General features: G+C 43.7%; 1 protein-coding gene across 8 annotated transcripts in view; it reads right to left on the bottom strand.

The window, feature by feature from the left end:
* Positions 1-7,023: 7,023 nt before the first annotated feature.
* Positions 7,024-22,464, bottom strand: part of LOC140425303 (heterogeneous nuclear ribonucleoproteins A2/B1-like) — a 34,739-nt gene continuing 19,298 nt past the window's right edge. Inside the window, exons 8-12 of one of the 8 annotated variants that reach the window (XR_011947822.1) lie at positions 16,323-16,424; positions 14,354-14,473; positions 10,882-10,957; positions 8,897-10,784; positions 7,024-7,340 (exon numbers count right to left, since the gene is read on the bottom strand). Coding sequence is in view for 1 of the 8 variants with exons in the window: in XM_072509443.1 (XP_072365544.1) it covers positions 12,060-12,133; positions 14,354-14,473; positions 16,323-16,424 (296 nt within the window). In the remaining 7 variants the exon portion in view is untranslated. Of the gene's footprint in view, positions 7,341-8,896; positions 10,785-10,881; positions 10,958-12,044; positions 12,134-14,353; positions 14,474-16,322; positions 16,425-22,464 lie in introns of those variants that run through there. The other 7 variants (XR_011947820.1, XR_011947821.1, XR_011947823.1 and 4 more) reach the window with 7 other exon arrangements.

Here is a 22,464-nt window from a genome sequence, read left to right as displayed (position 1 = left end):
GGAAACCCACACAAAAACGGGGAGAATGTGCAGACCCCGCACAGCCAGTGACCCAAGGCAGGAATCGAACCCGGGTCCCTGGTGCTGTGAAGCAACAATGCTAACCACTGCTACCATGCCGCCCATAATTTTAATTAGACGTTTCACATTTATTTATTTAAAATTCTCCTTAAAACAGTGAAGTACTTTATACCATCTGTCCACTTCAGTGCCTTGACTTTGTGGTTCTGACTCAAGTTAGGTGCACGATTTCAGAGGTGGTAGCATTCTTTAATTGCAACATACTGGTAATGCCGTGCCCGAGTTGATTATAACTAGGCAGTAAGGTCTCTAAAGCTCAAAACAGATGGTCTTCTGGAGATATGAGCAACAACCACCAACATGCCTACCCTTCTAGCTCAGCTACTGATTTGATACTGTTTAAGTTCATTGTTTAACATCATTGTGTGCTACAATATTATCTACTAAAATTCCTGATGTTTAGATCCAGGTAAGGTAGTGCTGACAAGCTGTAATGCAGTTTCAGAGAACTTCTCAGAAGGCATAATTATTATATGCAATAATGGCCATATCCAATACAATGCTTAATGGTTTGCCTCGTTTCTCAGATGGGTTGCTTTCTGTAAGAGTGGATTTATTCACACCTACAGCAGATCTTTAAGATTTCCAAATAAGATATGTTGCCAAATAGGGAAAGCTACAAATGTATTGGTGTATTGAACTGCATCATAACATTGCTCACTTCATAAAAGAACAAAGGCAAATATTCATAATGTGAAGGGAAGAAAATTGGACAGTCAGCTTATAGAAATATGTATATCAAGGAAAATGATCCAACAAAAACCAGCCACAAAATAATCTGCAACAGGTGGTTTATTACACCAATCTCTGAATATATGTGGAGTGTAGATTCATTGTCTTTTGAGCACTTCTGTAATATCGCAAGTCCATAATTTTCTTATTTTTCCTTAAAGATAGATCTTATGATTCTATATCCAACTTCAGACCTTCAGTTGCCAAGATTACACGAATTGAGGAAGACTGCAGCAGTAAAATTTAATGTTCAATTTATAATAAAAAATGTTTCTGCGATTCAATTAACTAAGTTACCTGGGTTCAGATCCAGCATAACCCACTTTGGAAAGTACAGAAAGTTTTGGAATTATGCATGTATGCTATAGAAATTGCAGACCAATAGCATTCAACTGGTTCTTGTGATTCGAAGGCTTTAATCTCCACCACTCTATCCAGGACCCTGTTCAATATAATGATTACCTGCTGTGTGAAGAACTTCTGAGTCCAAATTCTAAATTTGCCTTTTGAACGAAACCTGTGGCCCCTTGTTTTACAACTTTTTTAAAAAATATGTTTATTCAAAATTTTTAACCCAAATTTTCAACCATTTAAACCCCCCCCCCCCCCCGTAACAAAAAAGAAAAGAAACAGAAAACATAAACCATATCAATCCAACATAATACAGAACTTGTACAATGGGTTCCTCCCGCACGTATTGACTTTCCCCATATGTTTATGTTTTTCCTTTTTCAAGTGCCCCTGGGAAAAAAAACATTCCCTGCCCACCTATAACCCCCCCCGCCCCCCCCCAGGTTGCTGCTGACCGACCTCCATCTAACACACCGCGAGATAGTCTAGGAACAGTTGCCACCGCCTGAAGAACCCCTGCGCAGACCCTCTCAAGGCAAACTTTATCCTCTCCAGCTTAATGAACCCTGCCATGTCATTTATCCAGGTTTCCACACTGGGGGGCTTTGTGTCTTTCCATAATAGCAAGATCCTCCGCCGGGCTACCAGGGACGCAAAAGCCAGGATACCGGCCTCTTTCGCCTCCTGCACTCCCGGCTCGTCCGTCACCTCAAATAGTGCCAGCCCCCAACTTGGCTTGACCTGGACTTTCACCACCTTAGACATAGTCCTCGCGACACCCCTCCAGAACTCCTCCAGTGCCGGGCACGACCAAAACATGTGGACGTGATTCACCGGGCTTCCTGAGCACCTCCCACATCGGTCCTCCACTCCAAAGAACCTACTCAGCCTCGCCCCGGTCATATGCGCTCTGTGAATAACCTTAAACTGTATCAGGCTAAGCCTGGCACACGAAGAAGAGGAATTAACCCTACTCAGGACATCAGCCCACAGACCCTCTTCAATCTCCTCCCCCAACTCCTCCTCCTATTTGCCCTTCAGCTGCTCTACCAAAGCCTCCTCCTCTTCTTTCATCTCTTGATATATCGCCGAAACCTTGCCCTCTCCGACTCATACACCCAAAATCACTCTGTCCTGAATCCCCTGTGCCGGGAGCAACAGGAATTCCCTCACCTGCCGCCTCACAAACGCCCTCACCTGCATGTACCTGAACACATTTCCCGGGGGTATCCCAAACTTCTCCTCCAGGGCCCCGAGGCTCGCAAACGTCCCATCTATAAACAGGTCCCCCATCCTCCTGATCCATGCCCGATGCCAGCTCTGAAACCCCCCGTCCATCCTTCCTGGGATAAACCGATGGGTATCTCTGATCGGGGACCACACCGAGGCTCCCATCGCACTCGTGCCGTCTCCACTGCCCCCAGATCTTTAGCGTTGCCGCCACCACCGGACTCGCGCTGTACCTTGTCGGCGAGAGCGCCAGCGGTGCCGTCACCAGCGCCCTCAGGCTCGTTCCTTTGCAGGACGCCATCTCCAACCTCTTCCATGCCGGCCCCTCTCCCTCCATCACACACTTACGGATCATCGCCACGTTGACTGCCCAATAGTAGCCACCCAGATTCGGCAACGCCAGCCCTCCTGTCCCTACTACGCTCCAGAAACCTCCTCCTTACCCCCGGCGTCTTGTTTGCCCACACAAAACCAATGATGCTCCTGATTACCCTCTTAAAAAAGGCCTTGGTGATCATCATAGGAAGGCACTGGAACACAAAAAGAAACCTCGGGAGGACCATCATTTTAATCGACTGTACCCTGCCCGCGAGCGAGAGTGGCAACATATCCCATCGTTTGAAGTCCTCCTCCATCTGCTCCACCAGCCGCGTCAAATTAAGTTTGTGCAGGGCCCCCCCAACTCCTAGCTACCTGGATCCCCAAGTACCGAAAGCTCCTTTCCACCGTCCTGAACGGTAGGTCGTCTATCCCTCTTCCCTGGTCCCCTGGATGCACCACGAAGAGCTCACTTTTCCCTACCTTGAGCTTATAGCCCGAGAAGTCCCCAAACTCCCTTAGGATCTGCACGACCTCCACCATCCCCTCCATGGATCTGCCACATACAGCAACAGGTCGTCCGCATACAGCGACACCCGATGTTCCTCTCCCCCTCGGACCACCCCCCTCCATTTCCTGGACTCCCTTAATGCCATGGCCAAAGGCTCAATTGCTAATGTAAACAACAGGGGGGACAGGGGGCACCCCTGGCTCGTCCCTCGATACAGCGGAAAATATTCCGACCTCCGCCGATTCGTAAACACGCTCGCCACCGGGGCTCTATATAGGAGCTTAACCCAACTGAAAAACCCCTCCCCAAACCCAAACCTCCGCAACACTTCCCAGAGATACTCCCACTCCACTCGGTCAAAGGCCTTCTCCGCGTCCATAGCTGCCACTATCTCCGCCTCTCCCTCCACCGAGGGCATCATAATCACATTGAGGAGCCTCCGCACATTGGTGTTTAGCTGCCTGCCCTTTACAAATCCCGCCTGGTCCTCGTGAATCACCCCCGGGACACAGTCCTCAACCCTCGTAGCCAGCATTTTTGCCAGCAACTTAGCGTCCACATTAAGGAGCGAAATCGGCCTATACGACCCACATTGCAGTGGGTCCTTGTCCCGCTTCAGGATCAAAGAAATCATCGCCCCGGACATTGTCGGGGGCAGGGTCCCCCCCCCCCCCTGCCTCATTGAAAGTCCTCACCAGCAACGGGGCTAACAGGTCCGCATACTTCCTGTAAAACTCAACCGGGAACCCATCTGGTCCCGGGGCCTTCCCCGCCTGCATGCTCCCCAGTCCTTTAATCGGCTCCTCCAACCCAATTGGAGCCCCCAAACCAGCCACCTCCTGCTCCTCCACCCTCGGGAACCTCAGTTGATCCAGAAATCGTCGCAGCCCCTCTTCCCCCTCTGGGGGCTGAGATCTGTACAGTTCCTCATAAAAGACCTTAAATGCCTCACTTACTTTCACCGCACTCTGCACCGTAGTTCCCCTGCCATCCTTGATTCCACCTATCTCCCTTGCTGCCATCCTCTTACGGACCTGATGTGCCAGCATCCGGCTCGCCTTCTCCCCATACTCGTACGTCACCCCCTGTGCTTTCCTCCACTGTGCCTCTGCCTTCCCTGTGGTCAACAGGTCGAATTCCGTCTGGAGACTTCGCCTCTCCCTAAGTAGTCCCTCTTCAGAGGCCTCTGCATATCACCTGTCCACCCTTAAGATCTCCCCCACTAACCTCTCCCTTTCCCTGCACTCTCTCTTCTCCCTGTGAGCTCTGATGGAGATTAACTCTCCCCTGACCACCGCCTTCAGCGCCTCCCATACTACCCCCACCTGCACCTCCCCATTGTCGTTGGGCCTCCAAATACCTTTCAATGCACCCCCGTACCCTCCCGCACACCTCCTCATCTGCCAGTAATCCCACATCCAAACGCCACAGCGGGCGTTGGTCCCTCTCCTCTCCCAACTCCAGTTCCACCCAGTGCGGGGCGTGGTCTGAGATGGCTATGGCCGAATACTCCGTTCCCTCCACTTTCGGGATCAGCGCCCTGCTCAGAACAAAACAATCTATCCGGGAGTAGGCTTTGTGTACGTGGGGAAAAAAAGAAAATTCCCTGGCCAGGGGCCTAGCAAATCTCCAAGGATCCACTCCCCCCATCTGGTCCATAAACCCCCTAAGAACCTTGGCCCCAGCCGGCCTCTTCCCCGTCCTAGATCTGGAACGATCTATTGCTGGGTCCAACACCGTGTTGAAATCCCCCCCCCCCCCATTATCAAGCTTCCTACCTCCAGGTCCGGAATGCGCCCCAACATACGCTTCATAAATCCAGCATTGTCCCAGTTCGGGGTGTTCGGGGTGTATACGTTTACCAATACCACACACACCCCCTGCAGCCTACCGCTCACCATCACGTATCGACCTCCATTGTCCACTACTATATTCTTGGCCTCAAACGACACCCGCTTCCCCACCAGTATTGCCACCCCTCTATTCTTCGCATCCAGCCCCAAATGGAATACCTGTCCTACCCATCCCTTTCTTAACCTGACCTGGTCTGCCACCTTCAAATGTGTCTCCTGAAGCACGACCACGTCTGCCTTCAGTCCCTTTAAGTGCACGAACACTCGGGCCCTCTTAACCGGCCCATTCAGGCCCCTCACATTCCACGTTACCAGCCAGATCGGGGGGCTTCCCACCCCCCCAGCCATCTCCTGTTCTAGGCCAGTCCCGTACCCGCGCCTCCCGCACCCTCCAGTCCCCCCAGACGGGGGACCCCCGCCCCGACCACCTCGTTTTCAGTTCGCCCTCGGCCAATGCAGCAGCAACCCTATTCCCCCCCCCCCCCCTCTTCTCTCTCCCCCCCGCTAGATCCATATCTAGCTCTTTTGCTCCCCCCATAACACTCCCGTAAGTCAGCAGACACCTGCTGACCCCGGCTTCCCCCGCCTTCCCTTTGACCTCCCCCCCCCCCCCTCCCCCCCCCGGTGTGGAAATCTCCCCCTCCTCCTCCTCCCCAGCAATCGGTGTGCGCTCCTCCATCCCCCCCTCCGTCCATCCCTAAAGCGGGAAAAAGCCCGTGCTTTCTTGAGCCAGCCCCACCCCCTCTGGCGCAGCTCCTGTTGCGGCCTTATTTATCCCAATTCCCCCATCACTGGGCCTCCCCTCCCTACAGCACCGGCGCCCACATTCCCTCACAGTCTCCACATCAGATCTCTTCCCCCATCCCCATCCATCGCCCAACCCGTGTAACATTCCTTACGCATAGTTAAAACCCTGTATACAACCGACATCCCCCCCACAACCACAGACCCTCAGTTTGAGTCCAACTTTTCAGTTTGTATAAAGGTCCAAGCCTCTTCAGGCGTTTCAAAGTAGTGGTGTCGATCCTGAAAGGTGACCCACAATCGCGCTGGCTGCAGCATTCCGAATCTCACCCCCTTCCTATGCAGCACCGCCTTGGCCCGATTAAAACCAGCTCTCTTCTTTGCCACCTCCGTACTCCAGTCCTGATAACTCGGATCACCGCATTCTCCCACCTGCTGCTCCGCTCTTTCTTGGCCCATCTCAGGTCACACGCTCTGTCCACGAAACGATGAAACCTCACCACTACCATCCTTGGCGGCTCGTTGGCCTTTGGTCTCCTCGCCAGGACCCGATGAGCCCCATCTAGCTCCAGGGGACTCGGAGAGGCCTCCGCACCCATCAGCGAATGGAGCATCGTGCTCACATTTGCCCCTGCATCGGCCCCCTCCAACCCTTCAGGGAGACCCAGAATCCGAAGATTCTTCCTCCTCGACCTGTTCTCCAGGTCCTCGAATCTTTCGGCCCACCTCTTGTGCAGCGCCTCGTGCGCCTCCATCTTCACCGCCAGGCCCAAGATCTCGTCCTCGTTCTCGGTGGCTTTTTCCCGCACTTCTCGGATCTCTACCCCATGGGCCTTCTGGGTCTCCGTCAGCCCCTCGATCGCTGTCAGCAGTGGCGCCAGCACCTCTTTCTTAACTCCTCCACGCAGCGCCTGAGAAACTCCTGCTGCTCCGGCCCCCATGCCGCTCGATCTCCGCCCTCCGCCATCTTGTTTTTTCTCCCTCGCTTCTTTCGCTGCTCCAAAACCGCTTTTTTGACCGCTCCACTTCTGGTCCACTCCATATACTATGAAAGGGGGACCTTGCTCTCATCTTCCCACACGGGAAGTCGTCGAAAAATTTCCACCGGGGCTCCTCTGGAGAGCCCAAAAGTCCGTTCTAGTGGGAGCCGCCGAAATGTGCGGCTCATTTCCTTGTTTTACAACTTAACAGGCAATTCCACAATTACTGTTTCTGTGCGATTTATAATTAATGCTGGTCATTTTCAGCTACACAGACTCCAAAGACATCAGCAACAAGTGAGAAACTACAATCACAGCAATGTGCTGAGTAAATTGCCACATTCTGGTCTTACTTACTAAATAAACAGGAGCTTCTGATCAAAATTACATTTAAAGCCTGTCATTGAATGAAAAACTATAAACAGGAGCTCCTGATCAAAACTACCTTTAAAGCCCGTCACTAAATGGAAAACTATCAATTTACTGAACTCAGCAGCCTTGTCAAAAACATCCACAATCCATTGAATCCCGTATCAGCTCCTGGAAAGGGAGAAAAAAATGATCACAATCCAAATTTAAGTTTCATATTTCACAGAAACGAACAGTGAAATAATTAAGCAACTTCAAATTATTAAATGGATTTTTATGTAGTGCAGATGCACAAGCAAATAGCCCATAAGTGATCATTCTTCATAAGCAAGACTTGGATAGCAAGCATGAGAAATGTCTTCATTCAAAGAGGGTTCTGAATCTTTGGAATTCGCCACCTGAGGGCTGAGTGTGTTGAAGGCTGAGATCGCTTGGCTTTTGGATATGGAGGGAATTGCAGGGTAGAAAATCAGGTGGGAAAGTGGAGTTAATATTTAAGATCAGCCATGATTTTAATAAATGGCAGAGCAGGATCGAGGGGCTGTATGGCCTATTCCTGTTCCTAATTATGTTCTTCGCTGGGAATTTGATCAGACTATCCCAAAAGGGCCTGAACCTCCAATAATCTAATATCCACTCTTAAAACATTTCCAACAGGGTCCATTGGTTAACAAGGGAACAAGAACCTCAGCCCCACCTTAACTTGTCTGCACAGAATATAACATGTTTAAATTAGAGAAGAAAAGTATGCAGCAAAGAGCACCCTTACAACTTTGTTTGATTCTATGTACCCACCATCCATACAAATCTTTTACAGCTCAACTCCAATGCTATTTCCGATATATAAATGTAAATTGCGGTTCTTGAAACCACCAATCAATGCTCAAGGTAGATTTATCAAATGTAATTCTAAAGAATTTTAAAGATACTAGTTGTGTTTCACAAAACTTAGTGGCAAACTATAAGGAAGGAAACCTATATTAAACAAGAACAATAATTCCAGTAAATGGGGACCATACAAGTTTCTTAGCTACTTATCAACCATTCTTACCAATGCAGCACCATTTTATTAGAAACTTCTAGCTCCCTACAAATTTGAAGATTTCCTAATTACAAAATACTCATTTAAAACAAGCTATTTGCCACAAGAGCCCACCTGCCAGCTCATATAATCCCTGCACCAACTATGCACACTGCATTTGCCAATTTAAAAACTTAGCACCCTTCCAGTGATATAAGAAATTGTAATTAAATTAATATATTAGATTATCTGCAGATCCTCATATAATGTCCCACAAAATCTCATTCCTGCTAGCTATTGCTGAAAGACAACTGGATGTAAATGTTTAGCTATTTAATCAATATTGGGAAATATTTTGTCTGCTCGAGACATCAGGATGACTGGGCAAAAATTTGTTTTTACCCAAGTTGGGAAGATCTGAATTCTGAAAAATTACCATTATTCATAATGTGCTTTTATGAAGGCTTCACTATACAATAATAAATCAAGTTTTAAAGCAAGAGGAATATTTTCATTACAGTCATAGGCTATGTTAGTGATTATCCAACACTAACTTGGCCTCATTAAATTAACAAGCACCAATTTGATGCTTTCAATTTTGACATGCCAAACCCCTTCAGTTCAATTCAATTATTCAAAATAATTCACTGCTCATTCCGAATTACATTCAAATCAATGCATATTGCTCAGTGTTCTGTACACTTACCTACCTCAGCAGAGAACAAAACTGATCATGTGGCTTATAGCCTGGATCACTGCCCTCTCCACTGTGATTTCAGTTTCAGTGCAGCTCAGACCAGTTGATAGAGGTCAGACGCTGGCTGAGGATGGTTCTGATCACATGTGGAATGAAGTCTGGCAGCTCACAGTTTAAGATCCAGTGGACAATCAACACCCACCATCAGATATTATACCCTTAAATAGCACAGAAAAGGTAAATAGTTAGGCACAAAGAAACCATGAGTTTTTAAATTTTGTGCAGATTTTAACTTTGCACAAAAGGGTACTTGTGCAGATCAAAATTAAGTATGTGGTACTATGGAACAAATTGATAATATAAAAGATTGAATTCTAGTTTGCTATGGGCTATTATTGTATTGGCCACCTCTTCACTTCTGTAAAATAAAGACAATTAAATAATATCTTACCTACATGACGAAGTTTAACTGATGTTTAGTTCTATTCTGCTCTACAAGACACATCTGTTTTCGTTGGCCTCCTCCTTAAATTTACTGCAGTTAAAGCTTTTGATGAATGAATACCGCTCACTTTTAAGAATGCTGGCTGAAATTACGCTTCTTTGTCCAGGCTTCTTGTGCTAGACCTGTTTTCTTGAAAGTGTAAAACCACTTGCTGTTTAACGCCGGATCATGCCTTTCCTGGCCGATGAAGTAGCTGCTGTATCTACAGGATCTAAGAATCTTTCCTCCTTGCAGAAACCACTCAGTTCTAGCAGTTTTTAAATTCTGAGGATTTGAAGATTCACATCTGCACCTTTTGTCTGATTAGCAGTCCTTGCATTTCCCTGGCTGTGTCAATGACTGAACACTTTACCCACCCATAACAAATCTACCTAAAAAAACAATTAGACACCCCCTTTTCTTTTTTTTGGGGATTTTATTAAAGTTACTGTGGACATACAACATTTTCCAAACTCTACACACTGCAGATATTGAACATAGAAAGACTGAATATTAAAACTCCATGATCCTGGTTCATAGCTCTCAAAGTTCTGTGTGTCTAGGAATATTTAAATGTTGAAAAATCCCCTCAACTCATAACAATTCCACATTGCAACTTATGCAGAACACTACAAAGATACTACAGCAAAGAAAATTTTAAAAAAGCTAGAAATCTGTCTCCAAGGCATCTTTACAGTCCTTTCTCCACATAAAGAGTCCGCTCAATTAAACAATCCCAAGAATTGACAAAATGGTTTTCTCTGCCTGTGCTCTGGAGTCTTCCGTCATCTCACTGCCTTTTTATGTTCCGCTGAGATAATTTTTTTCCTTAAAATTTTGCTGAGAGAATAACCTGCAGCTGTCCTGTAAACTCTGGGCTCTCATCCTCCCCTATTTATATAGTGATGCCTGTTACAATAAAATAGAGGTAAATAGTAAGCAGCAGTTAATCATAAAAATCCAATGTTACTATCCATATAACATTGAAATGGTACAAAACCCTTAAAGAGGTATGCTGAATGAAACTTACGTTTTCCCAAAAAAATGTTACTTAAATAAATTGTGGCAATATTATTCCTCCCCAGACAACTTGCTACAATTATGAATAGTAGTGCATATCTAACTGGGTTAAGTAAACAAAGGAAATGCAACTTCAAATTATTATTTGAAACCTGAGAGTCCAAAGATTCAACAAAGCATTAGAAGTAACTTTAACAGCACAGTGGTTAGCATTGCTGCCTCGCGGCGCCGAGGTCTCAGGTTCGATCCCGGCTCTGGGTCACTGTCCGTGTGGAGTTTGCACATTCTCCCCGTGTTTGCGTGGGTTTGACTCCCACAACCCAAAAGACGTGCAGGGTTTGTAGATTGGCCACACTAAATTGCCCCTTAATTGGAAAAAATGAATTGGGCACTCTAAATTTAATAAAAAGAAAAAAAGGAGTAACTTTAAATTTCTGTTACTAAACGCAACTGTAATAAATAAAATTACAGGAATAGATCACACACTTACCCTTGGAATGGGTTGTTACTGAATTAATATCTGTTACGACCACCAAATCCACTACCACCTCCACCACCGTAGTTCCCTGGGATCAAGATTATATAACATTGTATCAGGACAATTCCATTTTAGTTAAATGCAAAATAAAACATTAAACTGCTTAATTTTGGTACCATATTCCTCATTCATTCTTCCTTTGGTGTTATTCAGTCACACACCAGAATTCAAACTCATCATTTGATGGAGAAATTCTATTTTGATCACCATGATCTCATGAAAGCCACGTGGTCATCTGATCCTACACCATGGATAGTAGTTTGGAATTCGTGTTAATTCCAACACAGGCTTTTGCCCTTAAGTTGGCTGCAGTAATTTGAATTGTCAACAGGTTTTAAGTATGACTGGACTTAAAAAACATTGCTTTCAAGTAAGATCTTAAAATCAAATCTACATTGGTCAAAGCAGAGCAATAGAAACTTTTGTTTAGCTGCTAAAGAACGACTGACAGTTTAAATTTCAACTATTTCTCAAGAATATACAGTTAAATAGAATTAATTCAAGCTTTACTAAATAAAACATCAAAATATTTAATGAACAAAATTATTATTTTTTTTTAATTAAAAAAAAATAAAAATTTAGAGCACCCAATTTTTTTTTCCCAATTAAGGGGCAATTTAGCATAGCCAATCCACCTACCCTGCACATTTTTGGGTTGTGGGGGTAAGTCCCAAGGAGACACTGGAAGAATGTGCAAACTCCACACTGACAGATCAAACCCGGGTCCTAGGCGCTGAGGCAGCAGTGCTAACCACTGTGCCACCGTGCTACCCTTAATGAACAACATTTCAAAACATTTTTAGAAGGTTTTGGGTAATGCCCGGGAATATCTGGTATCTACATTTAAAAAAATGATTCTGCACTCCCAAGAAAGTGAGAACATGCTCCTGCAGAGAAGTCACATGAGGAAAAATGCAAGTTTGGAAACAAAATTATATTGGTATTCAGAATCAGAGGGTAGAATTATCAAGATATAATATGGGGTAAAGCAGATACAGACATTCAAGGAAAAATTGCAATTGTTCTGAAGTATAAATAGTGCTTACTGCACAAAACGGATTAAGAGTGAATCTGCCAACTGGAGGTACCAATTGTAAAACAATTCTTTTCTCCATCAAAGACATCAAGTTTTACCTGTCACTGACAGGTATAGCATCCTCAAAATCCTGATGCAAGAAGCAAACTTCCCCAGTCAGCTTTCCCACTTTTGGGAGAAATGGAAGGAGAAAAACACAAAATTAAAATTCTCATCCATTTGAAGTTGCCACTTGTCCAAATGCCAAACAGCTATTCGTTCAGAAATGCTGCAATTGGACAATTTCTAAAATGTAAAAAAGGCACTCCAATTTATGAAATATGCAATTGTCAATAGTGCATATAGATGCATCCAGTGTATTTAAGGGCAGCACGGTGGCACAGTGGTTAGAACTGCTGCCTCTCAGCTCCAGGGTTCCAGTTTCAATTCCAGGTGACTGTCCGTGTGGAGTTTGCACCGTCTCCCAGTGTCTGCGTGAGTTTCCTCCCACAGTCCAAAGATGTGCAGGTTAGGTGGATTGGCCATGATAAATTGCCCCTTAGTGTCCAAAAGGTTAAGTGGGGTTGCGGGGATAGGGTGGAGGCGTGGGCTTAAGTAGGGTGATCTTTCCAAAGGGCCGGGGCAGACTCGATGGGCCGAATTGCCTCTGTCTGCACTGTAAATTCTATGATTCTATGATTTAAGAAAGGGATTTTCAATTATGGTTGCAATGCAGATATAGATAATCAGCAAAAATGTAAAATAAAACCCCTACTGACGAAACAATATTAAATCTCAGCACAGAATCAATCCTTTAATTCAGTGTTAATAAGCATGTTTGTTTTGTAATAACATTCACAAGCAGAGGCAGCATGCTGCACAGTGGTTAGCACTGCTGCCTCACAGCGGCAAGGACCCGGGTTCGATCCTGGCCCTGGGTCACTGGCCGTGTTGAGTTTGCATTCTCCCCGTGTTTGCGTGGGTCTCACCCCCATAACCCAAAAAGATGTGCAGGGTAGGTGGATTGGCCCCTTAATTGGTAAGAGAATTGGGTACTCTAAATCTATTTTTAAAAAACATTCATAAGCAAACCAAAGGAAAACAGTGTCCACAGTTAAGAGACAGCAACTGGAGAATTAACTTTCAACTTTTCAGCTGAACTTGATGCATGTTCATATATTTATACCACTTTTTCTCAGAAGAGAAACAACTTTTCTCTGCTGGTTAATGTAGTTTAGTTCAGACATTACTGCATTATGACTGTATTGTGATTACCAATTTCAAATTAACTCTGATGACTAAAGTTCAAGTTTTAAAGCATAGTCATGATCCAATTAAGAATTAATAAGTTTGCTCCTATCCCCAGGGAAATTTCTAAATGGGATTTTTATTGTGAACAAAGCAAAACATTCCAAGCCATTGCTACCTGCGTACAATCACAAGATCAACGGTGATGATTTTACTGCTCAGTAAATGTGCCATTCTGAAAACGCCAATGGACATTCTTGAGTACAACTGACTTTTACTGACTACTACCAGCTATTTGTAAAGCACAATGTTCAATGTAATATGCCTTTTATATTTGAAAACTAAATACCCATTTATGATGAGTACAACTGCAGATCACATAAAAGCCAAATTATCTTTTAACCCAACTACCAATCTAACTCGAGGGAGCTGTTACCCTGGATAGGGCATTTTCCTTGACATTGCACAAAGAAAATGCATGTATGCTTCATGGGCTAAGGTGTTGTAGTACTCCCATAGATAAGAAAATCAGATGGTGCTGGGCTGGTTGAAGGCCAGGGGATGGGGGAGGATAAAATAGAAATTTAAAAGGGTCTCCATTCTTGAAGGCTGTCCAATGATTCCTGGATGGTGAACAATGGACGAGGGCAGATTGTCTCAGCTGTAAGCTCCTCAGCAGACCTATTATTTGCTGCCATTTACTGTTTACACTCCGTCAAGACTGACTTGGCCAGCCCCCATGAAACTACCAGTACCAAAGACCACAGAAAAATGGAAAGAGAATAAATGAATAACAAATTAACAGAGACGATATAAAACGGAGCACTCCGCAGGAGGCAAAATGAAAATTCTATAAACATAGAAAGTGGAGACTGTTTCAGCAGGCCCAATCTTTGAATCAAAGCAAAATTCACAAAATTCTGGAGGTTGGGTTAAAGCATAATGCTGTACCAGAATGGAAAATTTTACCGTCTGCCCAGGAACAGTCAACCCAAATACTTAAAAGTCAAAAGTGGTCAGAGAGTTTCTGATTTTCAAACATCTTTCAGCCTAATCAAGAAGAACGATGTAAAATAAGTAAACTCATCACTTTCTTTTAACTTAGGAGTTCTTTATACCTCCACTACACTGCTTTCTGCCATACAGTAACAAAAAATATACCTCCGTATGGTCCACCCATATTTCTTCCTCCATAGTTTCCACCTTTCATTGGTCCAAAATTAGAGTTCTGATGATGGTAATTTCCAAAATCATTGTAGTTACCACCTCCACCAAAATTTCCTAGGATACAAAATACACTGATCACCAAGTGAGTTATTTAATTCCTACATTTTCTATACTTCCATAAGAAACCTTCCCTGTTCTTGCAGAAAGTAATCTTCACCGTCCTCATTCAAATATTACAACCAAGACTCAATTTTCATTTCTTCTCACATTATGAGGCTGGTAACATGTTACTGGACTAGTCACCCAAAAGCCTGGACTAATGTTCCACAGACAGGAGTTCAAATTCCACCATGACAGCTGAAGGAATTTAAAAATCCAATTTCATTTGTAATTTAAAAAAAAATTATCATCCATGAATGTGACCATGAAACTGCCAAATTGTTGGAAATATTCATCTGGTTCACTAATGTCCTTGGGAAGGAAATATGATGTCCTTACCCGGTCTACCCTAAATGTGACTACAGACCTTTGGAAACAGTTCTCTGAAATGGCCTACCTAGCAAGCCATCCAGTTGTATCAATCCCTGCAGAAAAGTCAAAGAAAAAAAGCAGACATGTCACCCACCAATCTAAACATTAAGACTCAACAACGGCACAACAGGTTATGACCACCCTGCAAAGTTCTCCTCACTAATGTCCAGGGATGTGTGTCAAATTTGAGAAAACTGTCCCCACAGACTAATCAAGTGACAACTCAACATAGTTATACTCAGAATTATTCCTTTCAACCAATGTCCCAGACTCCTCAATCATCCATTCAACATCAAGACAGACCCACCAGAAGTGGTAGGTAGCAAGCACCACCTGCAAGTTCCCCTCAAAGTCACACACCATCCCAACTTGGAAATGGATCAGTTTCTTTATCTTTGCCGGGTCAAAATCTCAGCACACTATTTAACAACACTGAGTATACTAACACACCAGACTGCAAAGCAGCAGCTCACCATTTTTTCAAGATGAATTAGGGACAAAACACATATCCCACAAACAGATACAACTTTTTTTGTTGTGATTTACCACTGAAATACATCACTGCATATAAGATCAATTATATACACTGATAAGCAAATCCAGAATACAAGCACTCTTGCAGAATATTATTAATTTGTCAAACTTTCATATGCATAATTTTACTTCATTCTGAAAAAATATATAGTGCTCAGGACTAGTGGTTGCAAATAGTTATTCTTCTTCCTTTTCCATCCCAGCCCCAACTATCTGTAATGAGCTGTCACCAGAGTGCCACCCCATAATCAGACAAAGATCGCAGCAGAATAAATGTCCTTGGAGCACCCTCCTGCTTAAAATGTCTGTAGAAAAGCTGTTGGGACATATTTTGGATGGGTGGAAGGCATTTGATGGAAGGAAGAAAGTGACTTGCAGTAACTCCAAGTAAACAAGGATCTATTTCAACGAGCATTGCACTAATTTAAATAGTATAAGAATGCATATTGGAAGACAGATAACTTGCAACAAGGCCCAAATGTCACACATTCAAACTTTATGGAAGTTCTTCGTGGAACAACACATTTGGTATCTCGATTGTAGGAATTCTTCAATTTTTGTTTTGAGTTTATTATTTTTTCTCCTCAATTAAGTTCACTCCAGGCCCTTTCTCATACATATCATAATTGGCCGCCAAACGAGTAAAAATGATCCCTTCCTACACTGTGTCTCCAGCCTCGCTGGCAATGCTAAATTTCAGCAAAATTTAGGAAGCTACATTAAATTTTTGGAATTTGTATTCAACAATGAACAGTAAATACTGCTCCTCATTACTATCCTGTGCCGAAGGTTCTGCACCACATTGCATGAAACACCGTAGTAATTGCCATAATGTAGCTCCGTTATATCACATTAATTCATTAAAAATTTTCAAATTTCTCAGTAACAAAGTACTCACCACCATAATTTCCACCTCCATCATAGCCCCCACCATGGTTGCCAAATCCACCACCGGGGCTTCCACCAAAGCCTCCACTAAAGCTTGAGCTTCCAAAGTTACCTTAAAACAGAAAACACACATGAAAAGCTCGCCCGATTCATTCCAATTATCTAAGAGTGGTATGGGAATCCAAGTGATACATCAGTCTCAGAGCTAAATCTGTTCATTAAACAAATTCCTGAAGGAACTCCGGGAAATGGAGATGTTTGAAAGCAGGAATTAAAAAGACAAAGGCACAAACACATAAAATGCAGCTATTTTACATGTAATTCCAAGATCATTTAGCTGGTAAATTTGTTTGAAAGCTTTATGAAGTTGCAAGTTTGATCAAGCCTGGAAGAATGACTTGGTGCTGAACGAGTAGATGAAACCATGCATCTGAACTAAGTACAGGTCTTCCAGTTTGACATCTTGCAGATCAGATCACACGTAGAGCATAAGAAATAGGAATAGGCCATTTGTCAAAGGTCTGCTCTGCCATGCAATATCTTGGCCAATCTTCTACTTCAATTACACCATTTGCACTATTCCCCACCTCTTGATTCTCTTAGTAACCAAAAATCTATTAACCACTGATTTGAATATACTCAATAACTGATCACTACAGCTTTCTAAAGTAGAGTCCCAAGGTTTACAATCCTCTCACTGAAGAGATTTCTCCTCATCTCAGTCTTAACTGGCCAATGCTTTATTCTAAGACTGTGACCATATGTTCTAAATTCCACAGCCAGGTGAAATAGTTTCTCAGTTTCTACCCTATCAAGACTCTTAAGAATAATGTGCTTCAGTATTACCACCTCTCAGTCTTTCATACTCGAAAGACTATTTAAGAATATTGGGCAGAATTCCAATGCAGCATATTTTCTTGCTGGCTTCAGAGAATTGGGTGTGGGGGCAATATTCCAGTCAGATCGGCATCTGCAACCTCTTAGTAGGATACAAATTATTTCATGCAGGCCAGCAGGTGTCCTGATCTGCGATGGTGGGCAGCAGAAGCAAATGATCCTGCTGAAAATTCACGCTGGCATCAAACCGATAGTTGACTCCTGCAAGGTTTTCCCCCTTGCCCACCAGTGAACCCACTGGAGGTGAACCCACTGGAAGGGGGCATGGGAGAATTTCACCCACGGTCTTAAAACAATCCTTTATCTCAGGAACCAATCTCAAATCTTTGGTCCATTCTCTCGAAGGCTAAGTACATCCTTCCTTCAGCAGGGAGACCAAAACAATGCAAAGTAATCCAAGTGTGGCCTCACCAAGATCCTGCACAATTTCAGAAAGACTTCTCGAATCTTATATTTCAATTCCTTTGTAATAAAGGTCATCACACCTTTTGCTTTCCTAATTATTTGCTTTACCTACACGTTAACCTTCCCAGATTCATGTACAAGAATATACAGACCCCTCTAAATATCTGCATTTCCCAATCTCTCATCATTTAAAATATTCTCTATTTTATCTGCTAAAATGGCTAACTTCACATTTCCCTATTTTACATTACATCTGCCACATTCTGTCCATTCGCTTAACCTGTCTAAATCCTTAACAATTTCTTCACAGCTTACTTTTCATGGAATCATAGAATTTACAGTGCAGAAGGAGGCCATTCAGCCGATCGAGTCTGCACCAGCCCTTGGAAAGAGCACCCTGCTTAAGCCCACGCTTCCACCCTATCCCCATAACCCAACCTAACCTTTTGGACACTAAGGGGGAAGTTAGCATGGCCAACTCATCTAACCTGCACATCTTTGGACTGTGGGAGGAAACCAGAGCATCCGGAGGTAATCCACGCAGACAAGGGGAGAAAGTGCAAACTCCACACAGTCGCCCGAAGCCGGAATCATCGTTAGCAAGTTCGGATATATTACACTCAGTCTCATTTAAGTCACTGCTAGGTTATAAATTGCACTGATCCTTGAAGCACCCCACTAGTTACAGCTTGCTAACCGAAAAAACTATTCTGTTTTCTGATAACCAATCCTCAATGCACACTAATGTATTACTACCAATCTCACGAGCTCCAATTTTATGTAATAACCTTGAGGCACTTTGTTGAACACTTTTTGAAAATTCAAACATACTACATCCAGTGGTTTCCCATTATCCGTCCTAATACAGGTGGGAAGTATACGACAAATGGCAGAACCCTCAGGAGTATTGACAGGCAGGGAGGTCTGGCTGTATGTGTCCACAGACCTGTGAAAATTGCAGCACAGGTGAATAAGGTAGTCAAGAAACCATATGGCAGTCATGCTTGCCTTCATCGGTCGGGGCATTGAGTATAAAAATTGGGAAGACATACTGCAGCTGTACAGAACTTTAGTTAGGCCACACTTGAAATATTGCGTACAATTCTGGTTACCACACTACCAGAAGGATGTGGATGGAGGTTTTGGAGAGGGTACAGAAGAGGTTTATCAGATTGTTGTCGGGTCTGGAGGATATTAGCTATGAGGCGAGGGTGGATAAACTCGGATTGTTTTCACTGGAATGATGGAGGTTGCGACCTGATTGAAGTCTACAAAATTATGAATGGCATGAACAAGACTGGAAAGTCAGAAGCTTTTTTAAGGGTGTAAAAGTCAATTACTATGGGACACAGGTTTAAAGTAAGGACACAGGGCAAAGTTTAGAGATGTGCGAGGCAAGTTTTTTTTAAACAGAGGGTAGCGAGTGCCTGGAACTCGCTGCCAGGGTAGGTGGTGGAAGCAGGTACAATAGCAACATTTAAGAGGCATCTTGACAAACACATGAATAATAATAATAATCACTTCTTGTCACAAGTAGGCTTCAATGAAGTTACTGTGAAAATTCCCCAGTCGACACATTCCGGCACCTGTTCAGGGAGGCCGGTACGGGAATTGAACCCGCGTTGCTGGTATTGTTCTGCATTACAAGCCAGCTGTTTAGCCCACTGCGCTAAACTAGCCCAAGGATGGGAGTAGAGGGATATGGATCCCAGAAGCGCATGAGCTTTTAGTTTAGACAGGCACCATGATAGGCACAGGCTTAGGGTCCGAATGGCCTGTTCCTGTGCTATAATCTTCTTTTGGGGCTAGTTTAGCACAGTGGGCTAACCAGCTGGCTTGTAATGCAGAACAATACCAGCAGCGCGGGTTCAATTCCCGTACCAGCCTCCCAGAATAGGCACCGGAACGTGGCGACTAGGGGCTTTTCACAGTAACTTTACTGAAGCCTACTTGTGACAATAAGTGATTATTATTATAGTCTTAAAAAATATTTGACGACTTGTAAAACATTGCATTTTCATAAATTTGTGTTCACTCTGTTCAACCCATTATGATTTTACTGCCCTGTTATCATGCCCCAATATATCCTATATTTTAGCATTTTCCCAACAACTAATGCCAGTCTAACTGGCCCACCCTCTTTTCTTTTAAAAAAAATTTAGAGTACCCAATTCATTTTTTCCAATTAAGAGGCAATTTAGCGTGGCCAATCCACCTACCCTGCACATCTTTTGGGTTGTGGGGGGAAAACCCACACAACACGGGGAGAATGTGTAAACTCCACAGACTCTTTTCTTGAAGGGAGGCTACATTAGCTACATTCCAATCTAGAAACCATTCAAGTCTAAAGAATTCTGGAAGATCAAAATCAAAGCATTCACTAGCTTTGTCGCTACCCTTTTTACAACCCTTGGATATATAGGCCATCTGGTATGGGGATCTGCCACCTTTTTCTGATTAAGTATTCCTGTACCTATAATATCCTCAAGATTCATTTTTCCTTAAATCCTTGATTCACCACTATTTCTGGAATGTTTATCTCTTCTACCATGTAGAAATGGTAGTTTAATATCATTTACTAGCTTTCCTTACCAGTTTCAATATTTAGAATGCACCTATAATGCAAAATAATATCCCAATGAGCTTCACAGGATCATTATAAAACAAAATACAACAGCAAGCCACACAAGACGTTACGTTAGATAACAAAAAGCTTAAAGTGGTTGGAGTTTTTACGGAGCATTGTAAAGTACAAAAGTGAGGTGGAAAGCAGTGAGGTATAGGGAGGGTAATCCAGACCTTAAGGCCTTGGCAAGTGGAAGTGAAGTCACCAATGGTGGAGTGATTAACATCATCGATACTCACAATGCCAGAATTAGATGAGTGCAGGTATTCTCAAGGGTTGTGGGTCTGGAGATTAGATATGGGAAGAGGCAAGACCATGGAGGCATTTGAAAACAAGGATGAGCATTTTAAAATCAAGACACTGCTTGACCAAAAGCTGCCAATGTAGGTCAGCAAGCACAGGTGATATGTGAAAAATGAAAATTGCTTATTGTCACAAGTAGGCTTCAATGAAGTTCCTGTGAAAAGCCCCTAGTCGCCACATTCCGGCACCTGTTCAGGGAGGCTGTACGGGAATTGAACCGTGCTGCTGGCCTGCCTTGGTCTGCTTTCAAAGCCAGCGATTTAGCCCTGTGCTAAACAGCCCCTAAACAGATATGTGAATGGAAATTGGTGCAAGTTAAGACATGTCAACAGTTTCAGCTGATGTCAATTTTATGGAAGGTAGAATGCAAGAGCTCCAGCAGGAGTGTATTGGAAGTCAAGTCTAGAGATTATAAAGGTATGAATGAGGTTTTCAGAAGCCCGTGAGCTGAAATAGGTAATGAAGTGAGGCAATATTACAGAGGTGATAATAAACAGTGCAATGATGGATCAGTTGGAAGCTGATTGAGGCTAAATATGACTGACACTAAGGTTACAAACAGGCTGGCTGAACCTCAGACTACCACCAAATAAATAGATGTAATAGTAGGCAGGGACCTGAGATTGGAGTGGGAACTGAAACAAGGGCTTTTAGTCTTCCCAATATTTAATTAGAGGAAAGTGGACTGGTTTATCACAGGGCTAAATCACTGGCTTTGAAAGCAGACCAAGGCAGACCAGAGGCACGGTTCAATTCCTGTACCAGCCTCCCCTGTACAGGCGCCGGAAGTGGCGACTAGGGGCTGTTCACAGTAACTGCATTTGAAGCCTACTTGTGATAATAAGCAATTTTCATTTCATTTCAGAATGTCAGATAAGCAGCCTATTTAGCAAGAGAGGAGCCAAGAGAGGTGGTGGTGAGGTAGAGCTAGGTGTCATCAGCGTACATGCAAATAAATAAATATTCTTTATTGTCTCAAGTAGGCTTACATTAGTACTACAATTAAGTTACTGCGAAAATCCCCTAGTCACCACACTCCGGCACCTGTTCGGGTACACAGATGGAGAATTCAGAATGTCCAATTTACTTAAACAGCACGTCTGGGACTTGTGGGAGGAAACCGGAGCACCCGGAGGAACCCACGCAGACATGAGGAGAACGTGCAGACTCCACAGACAGTGATCCAAGCAGGAATCAAACCCAGGACTCTGGGCTGTGAAGCAACAGATCTAGCCAGTGTGTTACCATGCCGTCCAAGATTAACACCGTGCTTTTGGATGCCATTGTCAAGGGGCAACATATAGTGAGAAAACAGCAGTCTCTTGGTCATACTTTGCTGAATTTTACAATCTTAATCCTCAGATGTACTGTTGCAGGCGTGCAATTTTATAAATCTCTTCTTCTAATCTAATACTGTCTTTAGTTTCTCTAGTTAACCATATTTGTACTTTTCCTTTGGATTTTCAAATCAGCAAAAGCCTATCACTATTGCTCAACTGGAAACTTCTTTCCAAATTCAAGTCATGGAACATACTTCAAAATTGTAAAAAGCCTGCATCACAGAACCGGAAAGTACATCAATTGAAGTTTCCAAATGTCCTTTTGTGAAGTCCAATATCATATAGTCTCAATTCAATCTGAACAGAATATCGAAGATTATGAGAATCACTTATTTGCAAAGAATATCATTACTCTTCAAATATTCCTAACCAAGTCAAAATGGTTAAGTAATTCAATTAGGGTAGGACACTGGCTCACTGGTTAGCACTGCTGCCTCACGGTGCTGAGGACCCGAGTTCGATTCCGGCCCCGGATCACTGTGGAATTTCCACATTCTCCCTGTGTCTGTGTGGGTTTCACTCCAACAACCCAAAAATATGTGCAGGGTAGGTGAACTGGCCACGCAAAATTGCCCCTTAAT

This window comes from Scyliorhinus torazame, chromosome 6, assembly GCF_047496885.1.
Source record: "Scyliorhinus torazame isolate Kashiwa2021f chromosome 6, sScyTor2.1, whole genome shotgun sequence".
In the NCBI taxonomy this organism is placed as follows: Eukaryota; Metazoa; Chordata; class Chondrichthyes; order Carcharhiniformes; family Scyliorhinidae; genus Scyliorhinus; species Scyliorhinus torazame.
This window is presented reverse-complemented; position numbering and strand designations above follow the sequence as displayed.